This window comes from Maylandia zebra, linkage group LG6 (genome assembly GCF_041146795.1).
Source record: "Maylandia zebra isolate NMK-2024a linkage group LG6, Mzebra_GT3a, whole genome shotgun sequence".
Taxonomy (NCBI): Eukaryota; Metazoa; Chordata; class Actinopteri; order Cichliformes; family Cichlidae; genus Maylandia; species Maylandia zebra.
Window position 1 is genome coordinate 15752756 of NC_135172.1, and position 24086 is coordinate 15776841.

The following is a 24086-nucleotide window of genomic DNA, read 5'->3' on the forward strand; positions in this document are numbered from 1 at the left end:
GTTGACCCTCTTTTGGTCATTATTTATACTGTTGACAATGACTTCAGAATAAAGATTGTTGGATACTCGAGTTTTGAATGGAACAACACCACAACACAGACTTCAAATTCATTCTTACACCCGACGGCAGACACTGTCGCACAGAAGAGCGATGACAACACAACATTTAAGTCAATGAGGAACTTTAATTTGTGCTACACATTTGAACAAATCACAAAAACAGGAACATTTAAAAATACATATACTTTTCTATTTCCAGAATGTTTACGTATTGATGACTGCTGTTTTTTTTTATACATATAGCAAAATATTTTTTCTCTCTTTCCAAAATAAGAAAAAATACCTTTGAAGAACTTTGTCATTTAGCAGATAGAGCAGCATACAATCATTACGCAACTTTTTTTAAAAATGTATTAATTTTTTTCTAATAATGTGCAACAACAATCACTGAATGCCTGATTCCCAGCTATAAACGAGGCCTGTGTGAGGGAATTTGAGTGGAGAAAAAAAATCTAAAGAGAGTGAGAATGTGAGGATTGAGCAAAGAGTGGAGGAGAGGGAAGTGTTATAGAAAAATCTAATTGTGGCAGGAATCGCCGACAGCTTGACTCCTCTTTGGAGGCTGCGAAGATGAGAGAGTGCTTGGTGAGGAGAGGTAGACTGGGCAAAAGAAGAAGAACAAAACTGTAAAATGAATTTAAGGAAACAAGAAAAAGCAACAGTGTGTGAGCCGAGAACAGTAGGTGGCAGAAGTACCAAACAGAGTGGAAAAAAAAAGAACTGTTGAAATTTGTGGTCATGTGTTGGTCCCGCCCTTCCCCTGACAAAAACCCCCCAAAAAACCTGAAACAAATCTACCAATGCAGCGCAACTGTCACCGCTGTAGTGTCGCCGATCGTCAGCTGTTAAAGCACTAAGTTACTCTAAAACAGTAAAGCCGTCTAAAGGTTAAAATAAAAGAACAAAAATGTAGAAATATTTAAGGCTTTTAAAGGATTATTACAATAATGCTTCTCTGTGCTAAGACGATCCAAAAAAAAAGTACGCCCAGGCTGCTCCGTTTGCTTTTTTTTTTTACCGCTACTGAAACAAAAAAATTTAAAACAATCAGTTTGTCTACATTAGGTTAGCTCCACTTCAATCAACTCCATATAGTTGCCCGGTTCGCTCCTTCTCTCCCGTCCAGATGCTGCGATCTTCCTCAATCAGAGAAGCCTCGCGCCGATAAACCGCACTGGACTGAAGTGAAGCAAAAACTGCAAACTGCTGGTTTGTCATAACCTGAATTTCCTCGTATCTGTTCTCCAAAAACAACATACCTTTCTCTTTTTTTGCTTTTTGTTTGTTTGTTTTTTTCTTTTAAAGCAAAGGCAAGAAGAGAGACGTCTCACATTCTGCTCTTTAAAATGAACGTCTGCCTTTTCTCGTCTGAGACCGCTCGTTTGATGCCTTCTGTCTCGCTTTATCCTTGGAGAAGAGCCTCATGAAGAGTACAATCATATTCTTAAAGTCTCCTGGGCCTTAACAACCTAGTGTGGGTGTATGCAGCTGAGTCCTCTCTAGCCTTCTGCCCACGACTGTACGAAACGACGCGATTCGTCGACTCTTAATGCTGACGGCCCTTTCTGTGGTCGCGGGGCCGTTCGGATCTCACGTTCCCTGGTTTTACGTCAGGCAGCGACTCTAATGAGAAGCGCAGGAGAGGTGAGTTCTTTGGCCTGAGAGTGATAAGTAATGTATCTGCGATAATATCCAACATTCACGTAGTAAGAGTAGTGCTGAAATGATTTTATTATAATTAATAACCTTAAATCTGTGTATTGTCAGTGAATGATGGATTACATTTTTAAAAATTGTAATTCTAAAACTTCTTTTTTTAAATTTCAGCACAAATTCCAAAGGTTTCCTCTACTTTTGACCGAAGTGTGTGTTCTTATGAATTAATTCCCTTCTGAGAGACCGCCTGTCGGCTACAGTCGTATCAAATAAGTATAAAAGGCGACGCGTTAAGGGGGCGATAGAGAGGCTGTCCACTGGGTATCTGGTGCAAGGCCCTGAGTTTTACTGCCTAGCGTCATGGGTTTGCGATGCCATGGCAACAATGACAGGCTGCTGACCGGGTGTGGCTTGATGCTGAGCAGATTCGGGGCCGCCATCGTCCTCCATCTTTGGCCGCTTGGCCTGGGGCTCGCCTGGTTGTCCAGCTAAAGTTTCTGCACTGGGCTGTCTGCTCACCAACACCGGAGGGGAGCTAGAGGCCTGAGCAGCCAAAATCTGCAGAGGACTACTCAGACCTGAACAGGACAAAACACGAAACAAGAAAATAAGCAAAGGATCGTTTTGTGCATTTGTGAAATGGTAAATGAACTGGTTTCTACTCTAGCTGAGCACTCAAAACACGTTTTACTGGTCATGTCACACAGAACTTTCTAGCCCAAGTGCCTTATCTAACATGTGCATGCATATTAGATAAGGTGGTGAGCGGTTCAATATCTTGCTTTAAGACACTTCAACATGTATGCTGGAAAAGCCGGGGATCAAACTACTGACTGCTGATTAGTAGATGACCCGCACTGAGCCTCAAACCCCCAGCTGTGTGCTGTAAAGAGGTCGGCCTTTTTCTTGAATATAATGAAACCTTATTGTGTTTAAAGGACAAAAAATACCATCCAAAAAAAGAGTCTTACCAGATGCATTAGCAAGGCTGGTTGCTGTGACAACAGCAGCAGTGGTGTGTTTGCCATTCTGGGTAATGGGGCGAACGGGAAGTTGATGTAAACCTGGGGTCAGATTACGTGCTTCCCCGGCCTGCACCGCACTCTCCACAGTCTGGATCACTCGCTCTCTGGTCAGCTGGGCTTCTGAGGACAAAGCGTACGATTCAAACATGGGAACCCGTCAACAATCCAGCCAGATTTTGCAGTAATCAAACATTTGTCAGAATTTAGCATAATTTCCTAAATATCAGTTCACAGTATGCACCAGTTGGATGCTGTCCTGAAAATGCAGATCTTAAAAACATGACATAATGAGCAACAAAACACACTTTCACATGGATTTACACCAAACAAACCTCATCTCTTCAGGGAGAGTGATAAACGTGTCTGATTCTACAGCAAATGGAAATTAAGGTCGCGAAACTCAGAGATTTGGCTACTGTCAGCTATACGCGCTACAAGAAATATCTTGCGTTGCTGATTTGTGCAGTGAAGCTGAACAGTAAAGGTGTGACTGAGGAATAGCCCAGTATTCCCAGCACTGGACGGTAAAAACAAGGGGGCGTTAAGGATGTGAACAAGGCCACAACAGCTTTAAAGACTTGAATACACTTTCCTGTGTATCACATTACAAAGGATTGCATCACGCAGAAAAAGCATTTCAAAAATAGATTCTCTCCCACCCCCCCCAAACGGCCGTACCTCTGAGATCACTGTTGCCCTCTACTCCTCCAACAGCGCTGTACCCATTTGGAGGAACGCTGGTAACCACCCGCACCATGGTGACAGAGGGCTGAGAGGAGCTTTGGAACACATGGATGGGCTGGACTTGGCCACCGCCACCTGGAAGCAAAGCAAGGGCTTTCCCCGAGCCCGAGGACAGCGCTGTAGGGTGATGGGGAGTGGCCATGATGACAGGCTGAGCACTGACTGGGGAGCCTACGCAGAGGCAGACACAATTTACTTGATGCGTTTTAGCAAGCTTGTCATCTGCGGATCTTTGAAAGAGATTTTGTTTGCACGCTTACCTGGGGCGCTCTGAGAATACCTGTACTCAGGTACAGATGCCAGTTTGTTAGCCAGCTGTTCGTGGTGGTCGTGGGGGATAGGCGAGCCCTCCCTGCTCAGACACTCGGGAGTCTGCAGCCCGCTTGAAGGAGGAGAAAGAAGCCCCTGGTGGGTCGGGGATGCTGGAGCACTCCTAAATAACAAAATACAGAAAAAGCAGAGAAATCAAATAACTAACCAACAGACTTTTAGTAAGACATGCAGAGCTCCTCACTGTCAGCACCCTCTACTCATTCAGGCAAACCTCAGAACCACACTTACTTTGTTCTGTCCAATCAAATGATCGCAAGGAGCAGAAGCAGAGAGAAGGGAGAGAGGGTTAACTGAATCATTGTGCGTGTCTGTGTGTGCAACTTGAAGGCCACGGATGACCCACTGCAAAGCCCACCTTGATGACAGGGGTCCAAACGGGGTCCTAAAGCAGGCCACCCCTCTTTGCCGTCTCTTCCTGAAGGCCTGCTCCACCAGCTTGGCCTCGGAGGCAGAATCCAGACGCCAAAAGCTTCCTTTCCCCGGCTCGTCCTGAGAGCGGGCCACTTTCAGGAAGTAGCGGTTCAGAGACAGATTGTGTCTGATTGAGTTCTTGAAAAAGGAAAAACGTTTTGTCACTGGAAACAGAAGCATCAGTTTGAAAGAAGAGAAAGTTTCTTCCCAGCTTACTCGGGTAAAAGTTGTATTTCTAGACAAGACTACTGTACCTGCCAGCCCTTGTCTGCAGTGCGGTAGTAGGGGTAGTGTTTGGTGATGTATGCGTAGATGCCACTGAGAGTCAGCTGCTTGTCTTGGGCCGAGGAGATGGCCTGGACAATCAGCTGTGCATAGGAATAAGGTGGCTTGGACTCATCCTGGCCCAAAAAAGATAGACACGAGTCTAAATAAACATGCATTCATAATGACACACTCAGCTTTTTTTCTAAGGTTAAACATTAACAGTCGATTTCTTAGAAGCAATCAGGCCTGGATGTTTACCCGGGGACTGTCACCACCAGCTGACTCCGCTCGCTGCTCACTCCCCCCACTTCTCTGCTCAGCAATACTTCGCCTCTGCTCAGAAACAGCCTTGGCAGCATATTCGGCTGCTAACTGGAGGTCGGAGGTGATGTTGCGTCCGTAGCGATACCCCGATGACCCCGCCCCGCGCGGACTAGCTGGACAGGAGTTGGGAACACTGGGAAAGAGAGAGAAATAGAGGAAAGGGTTACCACTATGGTTTATGGCTACATGAAAAATGACCCACATAAGATGAGAGGCTTAATCTTGCAGTCAGTACAATACTTGTTTCACAGCCTTACAGTCACATTAACAACTGTAACTCAGCACACAGACAAGACAAGCCAGATTTTACCTGATAATTACATTAACTTCTCCAAGAACACGGGATTACAAAGGGATTACTATTGCAAAAAGGTAATTAGATTGCTGTTACTTTCCCGTAAGCATGCTGCATTACCAAACCGTGATTTTGTTTGTGAGAGTGTCTCATGACTATGACGTGCGAGCGTGCGACGTCCGTGGTAGCAACAGATGTGTGTAGATCAACAGTGGATAATATGGAGTGCGGGACAGAGTACAACCGTGCAGCGTAACTCTGCGTGGGAAGAAAACTTCTTTCTACCGTGAAAAATTAAACTTCAAATCTAAGCAAGCACCAAGGACGCTGCCACGGGAATGTGAAATTACACAGAGAAACCCCACATCTTCCCACTGACATGGCCACTGTGGCACCGGGCAAACCTCCACCTGCCCCACTCCTGCTAAACAGGTGAAAATTGATTAAAGAGCAACAGGACTTAGTGCTGCTGAATCTCTGATTTAGTTAAATGTTTGCTGTGTTTTACTTGCATCTATTTAAAAGAATGAGTGAAAACACAACATATTATTTTATTTTATATGATGGAATATGCAGAAAATAGGTTTAAAAATTTTAAACACATTTCTTGCATATAATTACATTTTTGCTTGATGTAATGTGCATAAAGTTAAAAGATTAAAACTGATTAAACAAATTTTTAAAAGAGACTTTTTCATTTGATTCAATTTTGTATGATGGTTTATTCAGAAAAAACTGAACTGGGCTGAAAGGTCTACAGTTTTATTACCTGTTCGGGTTGTGTATCATGTTTTTAAAAGTAAAAAAGTGACAAATGATCTACATGTACTGGTCTTGTCCCAGTCTTGTTCAGTTCTGGACAGAGGTTTTCCATGTCCAGGATTATCAGTGTGATGAGGCCCCTTTCTTGCTCTGTTTGGCATCAGTGGGAATGAGGTGCTTCTACTGGCCTCTAAAAGACAGGCGCTATCATTCTGTTCCCTGTTGGCCCCTCCCACTCACAAACAGTGGTTATACGACCTCATGTCATGTCTAAAACTGGAAAAAATAAGACATTCACTCCAAAATTCTTTCAATTTTTTTTTAATTTTTCAAATTTCAAAGCATTTCAAAATCTATAAGAATTTTTCAGGTGCATTCACTTTTGTCTGTGTGCAACTCCCTCATGTCAGGTGTGGAAATACAGTGTACAGGTCTAGGGCAGTGACCTGGGTGGGAATGAATGGGATTATTTTGCAGGGACTATTATATCCGGGGAAATATTTTACTTATATATTTTTTTCTTTATTTCACCTCCCCCACTTTTTTCTTTTTAAACATTTTACAGCCTCAAGTGTTAATGACCCCAAATGTAAAAATCATCTGTAATCCTTCTCTTCTCCTTTTGTTTATATGTATAAAGGAAAAACTGTTAAAAAAAACAAACAATGTCGTTTTATTACAAGTAACTACGTAATAAAGTAACTAATTACTTTTGAAAATAAGTAATCAGTAAAGTAATGGGATTACTTTCTTGGAGAAGTAATCAGTAATTAGTAACTAATTACTATTTTCAAGTAACTTGACCAACACTGGTGTCAAGCTCATACACCGGTCATTTCCAGCAGGTGTGTGTGTGTAGACAGCAAAAATCTGACAGTTCAGTCATTTCAAGATTTTATTAGTAAATCCTTAAAACCATAATTATGTCAGAGTGCAAAATGAAGACTACACGATGTAATAGTGAGGAGTAACTAAACTGTACAGCGTGAAGGCCTGTTGAAGCATTTCTAATCTTCATTTATATTTTGCACTTAACATTTGTAAGATAAGCATTTTTAAATTTTGTTCGTTATTTACCATTTCTATGAAATTTGAATAGGACTGGAAAAACACAAAAGAATAAGAATCCACACCTCAGAGTAAAGCAAAACACACAAAAGAGAGACGTGAACTAACTGTCATGAAATGATGTCCTTGGCCACTTCATGTGGTTCCCAGTAAAACTTAAAGCAACTGTTTCATTGTCAACCCTCGCCTCAAATGATTTACAAATGTAGTGTTTACAAAATTAATTATTAATATATTATTAATTAAATTAAAGTCCAGTAATAGTTATTTTCCTATATATCCATACTGACATTTATAATGGCTAATAAACAGAAATGAAAAAGTAAAGAGGAGATGGAAGAAATACCCTTCGAGCATGCTGATGTGGTCCAGTTTTTAAACCAGAGGGCAACGTGTTTGGAAAAGCTGCAAACAACCAGCTCATTCGGGCGCAAACAAATAATCTACTCTTTGTTGTGACAATGAAACAAGTTTATTTTTCAAGTCATGTAAATATATGTGTTAGTAAAGACTCAGAAATAATTACACATGACAAATGTTGAGAAAATAAGATTAAATGTCATGTGTCAGAAAGAAAGAAAAAATATTGGCCGATATATCAGATTTCTTAAATCACCAAATATTGGTATCAGTATCAGCCTTCAGATCTTATACTGGTTGAGTCATAAAAGGCTTTGCCTTACACACAAGAACTAGATCTGAAAAAGGAAAAAAAAAACAGAAACACACAACAATGACCATAAATACATTAATTATTAACTCGGCTTTATCTGCTGCTGTTGTGAAAGAGAGACAGAGAGCACAAGGAAATCCCAGCAACTTCTCATACAGTACACACCTGCTTCTGTTAGTAAAGTAAACAATGGTTTCTGGGAGAGTCAGTAAGCTTTGATTTGCCTCTAGCAACAAAGAGCCACGGATACAGACGGGGGGGGGGGGGGGGGGGGGGGGGGGGGGTTTAGTTTGTGGGGGGGGGGGGGGGGGGGGGGGGGGGGGAGTGTGTTTTTAGTTTGTGGCTGGAGGAACTAGGCTGCAAGCTCTGTTTTCATAAACTCAGAGCTGAAAAATGAATACGGACTAACACAAACATATTTTTGTACTTTTCGGAAGTACAAAAAATACTGAAATCTGTATCCGTCAGTCTGCTAGGACTTTGTTATTTGTGCCTCCACGGGGGAGCAAGGGTCATCTTTGCTTTCCCCCGGACACTCTTAAAACAACCATCCCCCCGCGGGCCACGTGCACGAGGCCCTGCATTACAAGAGTGCATGCTGGCAGAGAAAGGAGAGTGCAATTTTACGCTGTGCATTTAAGTTGCCAAGCAGGAAAAGTCACTCTTAGCACCCTGTAAGAGGGACCACGTGCTTTGACACAATACTCTTCCGCCATACACAGCGGTGTGTATGTACCAGGAAGGCTGGCCCGACTATGTGCCCGAAAAAGGCCACGGTGAGAGCGGCGCAGAAATGTTTGAGCGAGCGTCTTTAGTGTCTGTAGTGTGTCTGTAGTGTTTCCACGTGCGAGAGAACAGGAGCTGAGGGTTGAGTTGGAGGGGCAGGGGGCTCGGAAAAGGAAACCACTAATGGACGGGAAAACGGCCCACAAGCAAAACAATCTGCCCTCGATAGCCAATCGCAGGCCTCGAAGCGGCAGCCATCCCATATAAGGCAAGCACGCGCGCTGACATTGGTGGGGATGCATGATGCAAAGGCAGAGAGAGACCACCAGAGGGCACGCACAGCTCCGTCGAACACTCACACATGACGTGTATATTTACAGAGCACAGATTTCTTTTAAACATGTGCCTTCACAGCCTATGAAACTCAAGCTTTCTCTCTCTGAGTGCAGATACAAGCACATCTTCAGCTAGAGTGCATGTCAGCAGCGCACAAGACACTACACTTTTGTTTCACAAAAAAGAAACTAACAGCTCATCTGAGAACTTTCATTGTACACCCAGCTTTGTTTTAAAACTCCTCCAACAGATCCTCCTCTCTCACTGATACCCATTTACATAAATAAGACACCGAAAAAAAGATTTTTTAAAAAGGGTTTGTATTTAATTTACTCATTTCTTTTTTATTCTTTTTGGTTACTGTCTCCTGTTTCTTTTTATACAAGTACTGTCTGCGTACTTACGCGACCTCTTCCACTACAGTACAAGCTTTAATAATTAACCAGATAATACAAGTTTTATTATCCGGTTAATGCAAGTAAATCAGTCTTATTGAGATATCCAAACTCTAAAGGTATGTTTTGATCAAATTTGACCAAACTAACAAAAAAGTGAAACTGAGGACACATCCTGTATATTTCTCTTTCACTGAAGTTTCGTTAGATTTCCAAGTTCATAAAATTGTTTCCGCTTCCAAGTCGATTTTTTCTTTTTGTTTTAGTTAACTATTTTATCCCCACATCTCGCTTTTAGTTTGATTTAACTATAAGAAACATGGTTGTTAACACATTCACGTTACACACCGACACCAGGAGGAGACACAAACTCTGCATCTCAGAGGTGTTCAGCTAATTTTAGAGAATCCACCATAAAACACGAGCCAAATCAAAGCGTGTGCTATAGTGACCGTTTGGGAAATAAGGGAGCAGCTAAAAGTACCTCTAATACTAATCAATACTTATTGGAAAATAAATGTTTTCTTAATTATTGGGGATTGAATGAAAAGGCGCATTGAACTAGTTTGGCAAGAATTCCTTCCAAAGAAAAACATCCTCCTGCTTTAACTGCAAATCCGGACGGCCTACTTTGCATTTATGAACGCTGCTTGAATTGATCAGCGTCCACGTGATTGTGTGTCTGGTGGCTTACCTGATGGTGCCTGTGGGTGAGGGCAGCGGAGAGCCAAACGCCCTCATGTGCTCTTCGTGCTGCTGCGCCGTGGGAATGCTGATTTTAAGAGGAGAAATTTGGGGCAGAAGCGAGCGAGCGGGAGACTGCTGCTCCCTCTCCCGGTGCTCCTCAACCTCCAGGAGTGACATGAACTGGATCTTGATCGCCGTGCTGGGAAAACGAAACATGCACCTAAAGAGCAGCAGGGAAGGGGAGGGCCACAGGACGGAGAGAAAACAAAGCAAAAAAGAGAGATGATGTCATGTTGGTTCAACCAAACAGTAAAGCATTAAAACATTAACAGATCAGCACTTCAGAGTTGTGTTTAAACCTTCTCGTCAATGACAATTTAAACATTTCCTGTGCAACTAAGTAACTGTTATTGCAGGGGGAGATGGTGAGATATGACTAAATTTGAGAAGAAGAAAAAAAACAGCTAAATGACAGGTGGTGACATTGTTTTGTCAACCAACATCTCCAAGGGCAAGAATAAACATTCAAACTCGACATCATTACACGTTTTACAGCAAAACACAAACACCCGTGCAGATCTCCCTTAATAATAAATCATAATGAGACTGCACTTCCCACGTAACTGCACCTCCTTTTCTATTCTGCTTTTAAACAGGTCTGAACAACCTCCTCAATAAAAAGCGAGGATCAGTCACAGGTCCACGTTAGTTCAAGCCTAAACAAAGCTAATTACATGTGTGAGGGATTTGGTAAATGTTTTACAATGGAAACTTAATGATTGGTGACTGGTTGTTTCAATTTCCTCCCAACTGACTCTGGCAGCAGGGTCGTGTCTTTACTGCACCCTTTCTGATCTCACGGCAAAGATACTGAAGCCCCGTTAATTCTACAAAAGAAAGGAAATATCCACAAAGGATCAGAGTGTTGAAAGATGTTCCAGACACACCAGTCTGATAAAGAGAAAAAAAATTACATGAAGAGAGAGAGAAAAAGATGAAGCGTTCTTCCTGAAAACCGGCAGCTGTCACTGGATTCTTGAAAACACTGCTCACAGCTGTTTTGGCCTATAGTGCTCCATCCTCTAGCACCAGGTGCCCGGGCACAGATAGCACGAGGCCCTGCGGCAGCCCTGCAGAAGCTACAGCTTTTGACAGCTGAGGTAGAAAAGACGCATTCAGCAAACAAAAGGAAAAAAAAGAAAAACATCTTTCTTCTGGCCTTCAGCTCAATGTCAGACAGGCAGAGAGAAAAAACTCACAGGACAGTTCGACTCAATTTCACTAAAGTAAACAGAAAACCTGGAACAAGCTTGAGTAGTTAAACTGGACCAAGAGTTAGCTTCTTAAGCAGCAGCAGTAGTAGTCTACTGTGTGGATGCATTACTCCAGCTAGCTAATTTAGGACTTATTAAGGAGCTAAACAAATGTAAGATATGGAGGAAAATGGGGAACATGGCTACTGTCTGAAACAGGACTGTGCACTAGGGGTGGGCGATATATCGAATATACTCGATGTATCGCGAGGTTTTCCACATACGATGGTTAAAGTGGCTTTATCATAACCATCGAGTATAAGTTGCCATGAAAATAACTGTGCTGTCTGCATGCAATTCACTCAAGTTTTTTTAATCCCACACGCTGCCAATGCGCACAATTTCCTACCCGGCACACTGAGCTGAGCATAGGTGTTTATATTTCACCAGATGGAGAAAAAAATATGGTGACAGTGCGAGTTTCAGATGAGCGAGAGAAAAGACACTTCGCTGCTGTTCGGATTTCACAGGAAGGAACAAAATTCTGTAATTTGCAAAACATGCCAACTATTGTCGTAGCAGTACCACGAATTTATTCCACTGCAAAATTAAGACCGTTTTAAACTCTGCATGTGAACATCTCCCCACAGACCAAAGAAAAAGTTAAATAAACCAGCTGTGATACCTGTGACTGTTCTTGGTCATCCGTTTTTCCATAGTCACCTTCTAGACTTTTGTTTCTATAATTTGAGGAAGTCTTGTACAATTTTATGTTAAAAGCAATAAAAAAATTTTAAAAAAAAGCACCTATTTAGTTTTAGTTATGTTTTTGTTGTCTCATGAATTAGTGCTTGAGCTCCTTTTTTGTTGCTATGATCTTTTGTTTGTTAAAGGTCTAATGTTGACCACAGAAAGAGACTTACGGTCATAGTTTTGTCATTTGTGAAAACAGTGTGTGCAACTGATGGTTTAAAAAATGGTTAAAATAAAACATTTCCATTAATTTTTAATTTTTTGTATTCAAGTCAACACTGAATGGTCGCTTTGAATAAGTACACAAGTACAATTTTAGGTACTATATGGTTGAAAATGGTTTGAAGGTTAGTTAAACTTACCATGATGTATATCATGTATCGTGATACAACCAAAAAATATTGCAATATCAAATTTTCCTCGCCAGCCCTGCTGTGCACTTTATAGCCAAGCTGTGGCAAACAAATGTTGTGTTCAAATAAATCTGCATAATAAATAAAGCAAGTTTGTGCTTTTTTTCAACAAAACTGTTTAATACATCATGTTTTTTCTAAAGTCTGCGAGTAATTATGTTAAATAATCTTGATCTCAATGCTGACCAAAATAATTGCGACCAATCAGTCCCAGCTTGCAGCAACAATACAGTAATTTTTCAAGATAAAAGTCAATACATGGCAGATATCACCAAATTATAAATCTATAGATTTTATTGCACATTTCAAGTGATGCTAACCACAGAGCATGATTGGTGCCCCTGTCTGCACTCTGTGCTTCTTGTCACAGAGACTTAATTGGAGGCTGACAAACTGATTATGAGATGTGACATTGGGATAAATCATTGGAATGGTATATGGAAATGTGTCCCAAAGAATAGATGACTGACATTGCAGTCAATGGCCTGCATTTGGCCTGCATTTGTATAGCGCTTTTCTAGTCCCTAAGGACCCCAAAGCACTTCACACTACATTCAGTCATTCACCCATTCACACACACATTCACACACTGGTGATGGCAAGCTACATTGTAGCCACAGGCGCACTGACAGAGGCGAGGCTGCCGGACACTAGCACCACCGGGCCCTCTGACCACCACCAGTAGGCAAACATGGGGTTAGTATCTTGCCCAAGGATATTTGGCATGCAGCCAGGAGGCAGCCTGGGATCGAACCACCGACCTTCTGATTAGTGGCTGACCTGCTCTGCCACCTGAGCTACAGCCACCCCAATCCATCAACTGATGCACACATGGATATAAAACAGGAAACATTATATTCAAATACATTCTGACGCCTACATTCTGATGAGATTGGAATTATTTAAAAGTTCTATGTTTGATCCATTTAATCGATTTTCATGATCTCTGGAATTAAAGATTTACTAATGCTACACTAAATTTATTTTTGTGTCAAGTTCTTACCAATATTCAACGCGGAGCAACAGACACCTTACCATTACATCAGTCCTTCAATCAGACCTAAAACACCATGTTAACACAAATAAATTCAATAGAATTTGGAAATAAACTGGATATTAATTAAATAAACAGGCTTTAAGCATCAACTAATTGTTGTTTGATATTCTTTATAAATACTGTGCTACCCTTCAGCCTCCGAGTAGACATACCTGTGTTATAAATGTGAAAATTCTCTGATTTTCAGAAAGGTTGACCTCTGACCTTGAAGTCAAGGTCACTGAGATTTTAACTTAACAGAGTTTTTCAGTAAATGCAACCATTGCTTTGATTTGAAAATTTTACGTTGCCTCCTATACACATACACATATATGTATATTTGGTTAATTAGCAACCAAGGCTTAATGTCTATTTGGTATAACTTTAGCAAGCACTTAGATCTGTTCAAAATGCAATCTATTATAAATTTTATCTTGATTTAACTTCTGATTTTTACCTATTTAGAATTGCAGGTTAAATATTTTCTTATGTGTTTAAGTCTCTGTGAAATGAAGATGGAGAGGAAGGTGGGGAGAGAGAGCTGGAGAAGCCATGCAGCGAAAGGCCGATGGTCAGCTAAACTGTCGAGCTTTTTCCTTCATTTTCCATACAGTCCGTGTATCTCACCTTGTTGGGTTTGTCTAATAAGCCACTTAACATTCAAGCAAAACAAAAAACAAAAAAAACCCTACAAAGGAAGTTCAACATAACCGGGCTTCTTTCATTGTGTTAGCAGACTCGACAAAACCTAAACCCCAAGATTGAGTAATTGTTACCACAACTTATTAACTTTCTCTGTTAAGAGAAGCTTTCCGCTTCAGACTCTGCATGCTGCTCATGTGAAAGAAGAAGAAGAAAAAATAATAATAATAAAAAAAATAAGGTGCATTTCACAGGTCACGTGACTTCTTCCACACACAAAAAATGATCGCTCTGAATGCTGCCTACTCCAGGGAAAACGGAAGAGAAAATGGTGATTAAAAATCTATAAAGACCATAAAAACACTACAAATAAGACAAAAACTTAATGGTGCAGAAAATTGTTAATCTTTGAATTTATCACACATAGCATTAAAATAAACCAAGGAATTATTTTATCACTGAGTGCGCTCTCAGTGCACATTATTTTTAAGGTGACGGCTGCATATCGGAGCTCTGAAACTTTAAACTGGAGCCATTTAAACGTTAGCTTACTGTGCCACAGCGTAACAATGGAGACGTGGGAATTTAGTTTGTCACAAATCAAAGTGATATTACTTTTATATATCTGGTGTGTGTTCTATGTTCCAATTCCAGTGGTGTAAAAGAGACTTGGCAGCAGATTAGAATCAAGTACAACAACATTTATACTTTTTCTGCTTCACCAAATAAATACATGCATTCCTGTGAAATGCACTGTTTGTGTTACAGTCACTGGTTTTAGTAGGTACAGCTTAACAATTTGGACATGTAACACACATTTTCAGAGTATTGGATTTAAAACATGCTGTAAATGAGAGAATCAGTGAAAACATGGCACTTCCAGACATTTTTTAACAGAAACTCAGAACATAACCTGCTCCTGACCATGTTATATGCTTAACATCGGTAACCACGGTGATTTAACCAGGTAAAAAGAGAGCCACTTTCATGACACAGAAAACACGACACAGCTCGCTAAGCCATCAATTAGGGCTGCCACAAACAATTATTATTTTTGCGATTATAGAACTATCATTAGCTTACAGCTTTAAGTGTTTAAGGTATGTGCTAACTAAAAATAAAGACAAGATGATAGTTTATTGAATTTAAATGAAATTTGCAGATTGTTTCGGAGAAGTTTAATAAACGCAGCCGTCTGCTCCTTGCTATCTAAAATATAACGGGACACTGGAGTATATTCTTGAGCATCTCACACTTCTGATAATCAGCTGTCTGCTTGACGTTTATTCAGCTGTGTAAAAACTATAACTTTAATCTCAGCCAAACCGATTTACTCAGGAACAAATAAAATACTGAAAACAATAACATTTTTAAGTTATCCAAGTGACTTATATATCGTGTTTAACCTGAGTAGCGAAAGATGGCGGTGGGTTTGAAAACAATTTGCCGGGAGTCCGGTGTTCTCACGGGCTCTAGTGAGCCTTGAACCCCGGCTAGCTATCGAGCTAGTGGGTAACAGCCGTCTCTGAAAACGCGAAGCGCTTTTAAAAATATGTGGTGTCTTGATAAACTGAGCAGATATTTGAAGTTTACACAGCAACATTCCCGTCTGAAAATATGTTAAACGTTTATTTTGTGACCCAGAAAGAATAATAAGAGTAATATTAACCTCCTAACGGTGTGTTCACACCGAACGCAATGGACGCGAACAAAAACGCCCCAAACGCCCCTAATTTGACGCGCGCACATTCGCGCCTCAACGTGTGTCCAAGAAAAATCCATCGCGCGTGAACCGGAAATGTGGGAGGAATGTGGGAGGAAGTTGTGCCAGACGGTATCTTTGCAAGATGGCAGCTATCGAGCTAGCGCTTGAAGAGAGAGTCTCCCTTCTCTATGTACTGTGGAGAGCAGAGCAGCGGCATAAAAGACGTCCTCGCCGTACCTGGGTCCATCAGGTCCTCCAGAGGCGTGAGCAGTTTGGTGAGTTTCACCATTTGCTCCAGGAGCTGCGCCTGGATGACGGCCGATTCCAGCGATATCACCGTCTTCCCCTCGCCCAGTTTGAGGACCTGCTTTCCCGCATCGGTCCCAGAATCGCCCGCCTAGACACCAATTACAGGCACTCAATCCCACCTGCAGAGCGCCTGTCCGTCTGCCTGAGGTTAGCAAAAGTATTTAATACGGTAGTCCTTTATTATTTAATTCGATTTATGCTGTTATCAGTGTTTGCAATGATAGCATGGCTGTGGTGTCATATCAATGTATGCGCTCGGTGTTTGCTGATATCAAACTGTAGCATTAGGACCACTGAGTTAACCTTTGTAGTAATACTCACTCCTTTTTATTTAGACCTGGTTTAATTCTGGGATAGTTGAATATTTGTATATAATCACCGCAGACTGTTTTAGATTATATCTAATATATATATCATGTAATTATCCTTATAATTACAAAATGTTTTATGTAAGATTTATGTTTTGTAATTTGGGAATTTGAATAATGTATTTTGTAACTGCAGGACACATTATACTCATTTTAAACAATTTTGTCCAGGTTCCTTGCCACCGGGGACTCCTTCAGAACCATCGCGTTCAGTTTTCGAGTTGGTGTGTTCACGGTGAGCCAGATCACCCCCCAGGTAGCGACGGCCATCTGGGACTGTCTAGTGGACGACTTCATGGCTGTGCCTTGAACTGAAGACTGGCGGTCCATCACAGAGGGATTCCAGGAGCGCTGGAACTTCCCTCTGTGCTGTGGAGCTCTGGATGGGAACCACATCCAAACAAAGGCACCCCATATATCATAGGAGACACACACACACATTGATATACACTAAATATTTATTCCATTTCTTTTTTGTGGTGCCCAAATTTATGCACCTGCTTGATTAAACAATTATTGCACACTTTCTGTAAATCCAGTGAACTTCTTTTCACTTCTCAAATATCACTGTGTGTGTCTCCTATATGATGTATTTAACTGACATTTTTTATTGTAACAACGATTTATACAGGAAAATGATGGCTATTAACAATGTTGCCCAAACTTTTGCATCCCACTGTATCAGTATATTTTGTCATTAGTATAATATGAAATAAATTCTACATGTGTCAAGTCGTGTGCCAACGTTTGCTGTGTAGTAGAACTGAGACATTAGTCATTATAAACATTTATTTGAAATAATATTAAAATTCTCACACAGAAATATATTTTATATATTTATGTTTAATGTAAGTATTTACAGAGAGACAGGAATAAAAACGACCAGCTGCTCTCCAGAGCAGGAACAAGGCTGAGGAGGAAATGCTCCATTGGAGACTGGTGTGGACTCTTCAGAGACTCCAGGATGGCCAGCTCCACCGCCAATGGACCGTCCTGGGACCCGTCCCTCATCTGCCTTGGAGCTGTCCTCCTCTGTGGGCCTGTAAAACAGCACAAAACAAAGAAATGAGGAGACTGCTACTAGATTTTAATTTCAAAAACCAAACAGGATATATTCAGATTGGTTGTAGACATTTAGTAAAGGTGATCACAAGGCAATCCCACCGAGTAAAAAGCTATCAGTGCTTGCTGTACATCTGATGCTACAATTGTGGTGCAGGAGCTCAGGGACTGGGGAGCCAGGAGAAGCAACTGCGGATGCTCTGCTGCAGAATCAGTTCTATCAATACAGTATTAAATGTTAACAGGTTGAATATAATAATCATAGAGTAGACAGTGGTCCCTCATTTATTGCAGCAGGGGTTCTCAGAATAACTAGCCCCTGGCCACGCACTTTATACACCGTTTTCCCCACACACATGAACATTGGTCACAGTTCTCACAATTGATTCTCAAAGTGCAAACCTTTGTAGATTGCAAAACGTAAAAGTATTATTATGCCGCGGTTTGTCTTCATCTGCCCGCCACTTTCGTGCGCCTTTTTCCCCTCGCGGTGCAGGTGTCTATTTCCGAATGAGGGTCATAGTTATGGGTGTTTTTGTGCTGTTTTTTCTATTGGACGTAATGGTTATCAAAACCAAAGGTGATAAATTTGGCAAGCGCAGGAGACACGACACGGAGCAGATTTGTCAATCAGGCTGCAGAATGCAATGCTGTACTGTGCAATAAAAAATCAGCGAAAAAGCGAAGCAGTGACGGATGAGCGGGACCACTGTGTGCTGTTTATTAATAAACAATAAAATATATTCCTAAATGACAACATGCATAAAAGCAGAACGGTATTTGTACGTCAGTGGGAAAATAGCAGTGGCTTTCTAGCTTTTGTGCGGCTTCCCCAGGTCAACAAAAACTTTAGAGAAAACTTAAGAGAAATGAATGAACTTACCAGGTTGCCCGATCTCTTCACATATCTTCCTCCAAGCTCGGTCCTTTATATTCCTGTCTCGGTACAGAAAGCAGCTGGTGTCGTACAGCTCCGGGTTGTTTGCTACCGCATTGATTAGCCTTCCCCTCCATTGAAGTATAAAGGGCTTTAGCTGGATCTGCCCCTTTGACCTAGGTCACAGCCACGTCACCAGGCTCCTGATTGGTTGTCGCGGCACGATTTGACGCTGGAGTTCAGATTTTTCCAACTCGAGCGGTAGACGTGAAACGCGCGTATGCACAAAATGCAACACAAAAACTCACGCGCGTGGTTTTATTCGCGCGCCAGACGCGCTACACTGACGCAGGTTTCACGCGTTTTGGCGACGCAAATCTGCTTCCGAATTTTCTCGGGACCCGCAATCGCGTGTCATCGCGCTTTTCCATTGACTTTACATGTAAAGCTCACGCTCCATTCGCGTCCATCGCGTTCGGTGTGAACACACCCCGAACTCTCCCACGGCATGCATTTTTAATTTCTCTTTGATATTTGGGCATATTGGGGCCGGACGAATGTAAAAACAAAGAATCACCAGATTTTATTTTTACCTTATTTTTGTCTCTAAGAAAAATGAGAGCCACATATGAGGATATTCATTTAAAATTTTGATAGAACAGTGGCAGTACAACGTCCTCGTGAGTGGATATCAGGCCCTTGTGGAGCAAAATTGAGTATTTTGGTCTAAATAACCCAAAATGTGATGTCCACATATGTGGACGCCAGGTCCTAGGAGGTTAAAACTAACTAGCTGCCGCCATTGTTGGAAACTGAGCAGGGCCGCGATGTGTCGCGCTATGAATTCTGGGACAGTTCCTTCTTCTTCGGGGTTTAACGGCAGCTGGCATTCTTCTTTGTCACTAGCAGCATGTTGCAAAAAAAAACAAAACATGATTTGTTCTAATTTCTTTAGCTGAATGTATGAAAAGTGCCAAAGATAACAAAGTTTGTCTGGATATAGAATATTTTTTCAAAAACTAGGTGATCCCCAAAGATCTATCTGCAGCAGAAAGCAGTATTTGAAAGCCGTGTCGTTAAAAAAAATGTAAAAATAGGAAGAAAAATTTGCAGGATCTCAGTGATGCACAGTTGATGCATCTACTGTTCACTGAAGCCTCATTAGAAGTGGTCTCAGTGGAAGGGTGGATATCAAGAAGGCATTCTTTAAAAAAGGCAAAACTGGGAGAAAAGGGTGAGGATTGCCAAATTACAGAAGAACTAGACTTCTAAAAACAAATCAGAGGCAACAGGTCTTACGAAGTGATGAAATCAAATTTGAAATTTGAGGTTCAATCAGCGTGCATGGAGGAGGTCAGGAGGGAGATACAGCATTTAATGTCTACAGCATGGTGAAGGCTCTGTCATGGTTTGACAACAGTGTTAGAGATCTTGTTTGAAATTATGGAACTATGAACACAGAAAAGAACCATCAGATTTTGATCCACCATGCAATACCATCTGGAAAGCATCTGATTGACAGTGGCTTCATTTTTCAGCATGGCAATGATCTCAAACACATGCTAATGCAGTGTTTCATTGCGCACAATGAAACACTCAGTCATGGACTGGCCTCCCCAGAGCTGAACCTTAATATTAATGAAGCAGCGTGGGAGCATATCGACAGAGAATGTAATAAAACAAAGCCAAAATCTAAGGAAAAGCTTTGAATGTCATGTAAGAAGCCTGGAGAAATATTCCTGAAGACTACTTAAAGAAATCAGAAGAAAACTGCCTTAGAAAACAGACTGTTTAAGAATAAAGGTGGTCATATCATGACTTTTCAAGTTGTTAAAATTGCACAGAGTTTCCAATTATTGAAACCTGCAAACATACATGGAAATAAATCATATGAGGCAAAAACAGCCTCATATGATTTATTTCCATGTATGTTTGCAGGTTTCAATAATTCTCAGCCCCCATTTACCATTTTCATTGGAAAACATAAACAAATGAAGGGTGCTCAAGACTTTTGCACAGTCCTGTATAAATTGATAAATTACTATACACGAGTGGCAATATGTAGCTGATAAAACACAAAACGAAAGCAAAATTAAATTAACTTTTTTAATCTAACCAATCATTTTAGTCACTTTTTAGGGAAAGTTGCACAGCATTTGTTTGCTCAAGCTTCTTACATTAAAGTGTTTGTTGCTGCTTCTGTCTTATATAAGGGTAAACTGAATTTTAGAGCAGAATTTGAAGGACTTTTTTGCTAATAGTTTAATTTTTCTTCCTTTGAGAAAATTAATTCTAATAAGCCACTATCGTTTGTTTAGATCTGCACTTAATCTAGCTCAGTCTTTTTTTTTTTTTAAATTAAATGTCTTTTTGCTCAGCAGTATCATAATGAAATTAATTTGCAAATCATGACAATGCAGAGAAATTGTTGTCTTTCATATTTTAACTCGGCGCGGTTTCGCTAGCTCTGTAATCTCGAGAAAACCCTCCAGGGCCAAAGCAAACCAAGCAAACATGTCTGTGGCCTTGGCTCGCAAGTCAGTGTTTACTTCGTCATGTGCGCCTGCAGCGAGGATATCGCCCCAGTCTGCACTTCCGGTTCAATAACCGACACACCCCCAAACAGTGTTTCGAGCCAATCAGAGAAGACAAAGACACCCCCCACCCAAACACACTCATACTGCCTCCACCCTATGATTGACACATACACAAAACCAAAGATTTCCGTTTGTAAGCTTGCAACTGTACTAAACAAACCAGTGAAAGCAACGTGTGTAAACGCGACAGCTCTGCAACCGCAGTGGGGAAAAAAAAAGCTACATTCCACTGTACCCGAGATATACAACAAAAAAAGAGGAAAAACGTGTTTCAAGTTTCAACATTTACCAAAAAACTCCCGTCTTCCTCGAAGAACCATGAGATGACATGTCTGGGATGCGTTTGTTTACATTAATGTTTACGTGACACGTCGGCCAATAGTCTGAGAGCTAGTAGCGAGCATAATCACTCAGAAGCTACAAGGTGTGCTGATTCGTTTATTTTGAAAATTAGATTACTTTAAAAAGTTATTTCAAAGACAATATAACACGCCGTGCTTATGCAAAAACACCAACCAGTTGCAGCACTTCGAAAGAAAAAATAATAATTTACTAACTGCTTATGCTTGTCAGCAGGCCGGGGAAATGCAGCTAGGTTTGCTAACGGCTAAAACTAGCTAGACTGATTCACTCATTCAGCGGGTTGAAGGCAAAGCTGAAGGGGTCCACTAAGAACATCCGGGCAAACTGAATATTAATTGAATATGACAACATAACATCGCTGTGAGTTACACTGGAGACCTGACAACTTATCGTGTTCCACCTTTACTGTCCAGACCTAGGCTGCCATTACTATGCAACACCAAGCCGCTCTGGTAGGGGTGTCGTGACAAACTTTGTACCCCGGACAGGATAGGTGTCCCGTTTGGCCCTGTCATCGTGGAGGTCGTTTTGTATTAATGTTCTCCCCGTCAGTGTTCAGAAATCTATTCGTGAGGCTAACGTGGGTTTACAATTGAGTCGTTTTATTGTTTGAAGTAACCGCTAGACCTCCACTGTTAATGCATAAAATAAACTTTAGTGTGAGAAGCCCTGCGACGTCCAGCCACCGTGTTATCACGGGAAGCCTGACTGCAGCGGCTAGGCTTAGCTGACCGCACTCACTCTCTGGGTAGCGGCAGTGGTGGCGCCCCTCTTCGCTGGAAGACCCCGTCCACGAATACACCGTTCTTGCCCAGGCACCGGAGGGAAAAGCCACTCGCCTCGTCGTAGGTGATCTGCAGGTGCCGTCGGGAAATGAAACTCGAGTGACCCATGTTGATGTCCACGGAGCCGTGAGAAGAGTTCCGGCCTATGGTGACCGTCCTTTGGCGCATGACATACTCAAAGTCCCGGCCCTCGAGCCTGGCCAGGGCCTGCGGAGGAGTAGAAGCGAGCCGCACGGGAAGAATCCCGGCGTCTGTGCGGGCATCCATCACCGGAGGACCCAGAAGGGCGAACGAGGGCTGGTGAAAGGTGTGCGAGGTCACCGCGACGCGCACCGGGCTGCACGGAGCCGACTGTAAAGCTAGCAGGGCTCGAGCCCCGGTGTCATCCCGGTAGTCTGCCATCTTCTTTTGGAGGGTCAACACACTCGCACGCGCACACACTTAACTTCTCGCACACACAGAGTTGCAACGTGAGAGTTTTCAGCCAGGGAACTTGTTCACTCCGTGGCTGACGAACAACATGGAGTCCGGCTCAGTGGAAGAACAGGAGCGGAGTTTCCGGGAACCGGACTGGTGCTGCGTTCAGGGACACGTCGTCATAAGCTCACTTGACTGTCACACAGCAACTGAAAAGCGACAGCACACACTATGTTGGCGTACCTTAAAGTAATATCACTTTCACCTTTTCACTAAAGGTTTCAGTGAGAAATATTTAATCCGACATCATGTGACGGTTCAAACATGTGCTAAAAGATCTGTTTAGTGCTACGCATTGATCTTTTTGGTTCAACCCTCTGTGAAATGCACTAAATAACGATTTCCTTGTATTTAACGATTCCGAAATGCCCAAAGTTTAAAAAAAGAAGGAAAAAAACATTTTGCACTTGAAACTGAAAGTAATTTGTGTGATTTCTTTGCTTTGTTCCCCATTCTTTAGTTTCTAGTCTAGCCCTGTAGTCTAAAACTGTGTTTTCATTTCACTTTTTTTTTTTTTTTAAAAAAACACGATTTTTATTGGTTTATTAGGCTGTGGGGTTTTTTTTCCATTACCGTTTTTGTAATCTTACCTTTGTTTTAGGCCTGTTTATTATTTATGCCTGTTTTATCTCTATTTGTATAAACACTGACCAAAATGAAACACGGATCTCATTTGGTGCCCCAAACAATGAAACATGTAAATATATTAGTTTCATCACTTGGCATCCATACACAGAAATGTGTCTGTCTCCACAACCAAATAGGTTAATTATTTACCAATTTAGGGCACCGCTCCAAAGGTTATAGTGAAATGAGGCACAGTACTTTCAACTTCATACTGTCAAAGTGAATGAAAAACATTACTTACAGGATATTTAATTGTGCTTTAAAAACATTGCAACCAACTACTATACAGCATTACGGATTTTCCATTTCAAGAAAGGTCAAATGCAAAGTCATGGTTTTACAGTTAAGAGCTTGATTATGTCAAAATTGGATTAATAGTTTAGGGAAAGTAATCATTAGAAAATTAGCAAATATTTAGAGGTGAAAAACGTGTTGTCTCTCTTTAGAGAGGCATGGTTCCACATGAGACAGAAATTCAAACAGATTTGCTAAGAAGTGACATAATTATGCATTTTAAAAATAAACCCTTTTATTAAATAATTGTGTTACAGAAGAGACTTCTGAAACAATACATTATGAAACAATCCTTACAAACTGCTATCATCATGCATATCATTTATTTATGTAGTATATTTGAACACAGTGCAGTGTTGTTTCTTAGATTTTTTTTAAACAGTGTATTTAAAACCAAGTTGAAAATAAAAACAAAAACAAATGCAATGGAAACAAACTGCACTGCAGTTGCACAAAACGGCTAAAATAAACATTTTAGACAGCATAGCCCGAAACAAAACTCAGCAATGATTTTAAACGAAAATGGCAGTGAACGCCACACCTGGGGCCCTCTGAACGGACATGGTTCATGTGGTCACAAAAGGAAACTGGTGGTTGTGTTCAGTTTCATCACAGACTTTCTAGGATGGTCTCTTGAGATTAAAATCTAGCTCTTATTCATAACTGATCATTCTCTTTCACTTTCACGTCTTTCCTGGATTCTGGTTACGGTTAGTGCCCAAAAGACTGCACGTACTGTCTAATATAAATAAATGAAAACGAT

The 24086-nt window shown here is 41.3% G+C and overlaps 1 protein-coding gene across 2 annotated transcripts; it reads right to left on the reverse strand.

The window, feature by feature from the left end:
• Window positions 1–165: 165 nt before the first annotated feature.
• foxk1 (forkhead box K1) lies at window positions 166–22495 on the reverse strand. Of its 2 annotated transcripts, none has more exons than XM_076884756.1 (9): window positions 21882–22495; window positions 9770–9982; window positions 4755–4953; window positions 4484–4630; window positions 4174–4367; window positions 3746–3918; window positions 3420–3656; window positions 2688–2858; window positions 166–2294 (listed from the first exon to the last, which is right to left on the reverse strand). In XM_076884756.1, the coding sequence occupies exons 1-9, from the start codon at window positions 22325–22327 to the stop codon at window positions 2062–2064; spliced, it is 2013 nt and encodes a 670-aa protein (XP_076740871.1). In that variant the 5' UTR covers window positions 22328–22495; the 3' UTR covers window positions 166–2061. The 2 variants fall into 2 exon arrangements, with proteins under 2 accessions (XP_076740871.1, XP_004568381.1); XM_004568324.5 differs by having other exon boundaries at window positions 2688–2861; window positions 21882–22492.
• Window positions 22496–24086: the final 1591 nt, after the last annotated feature.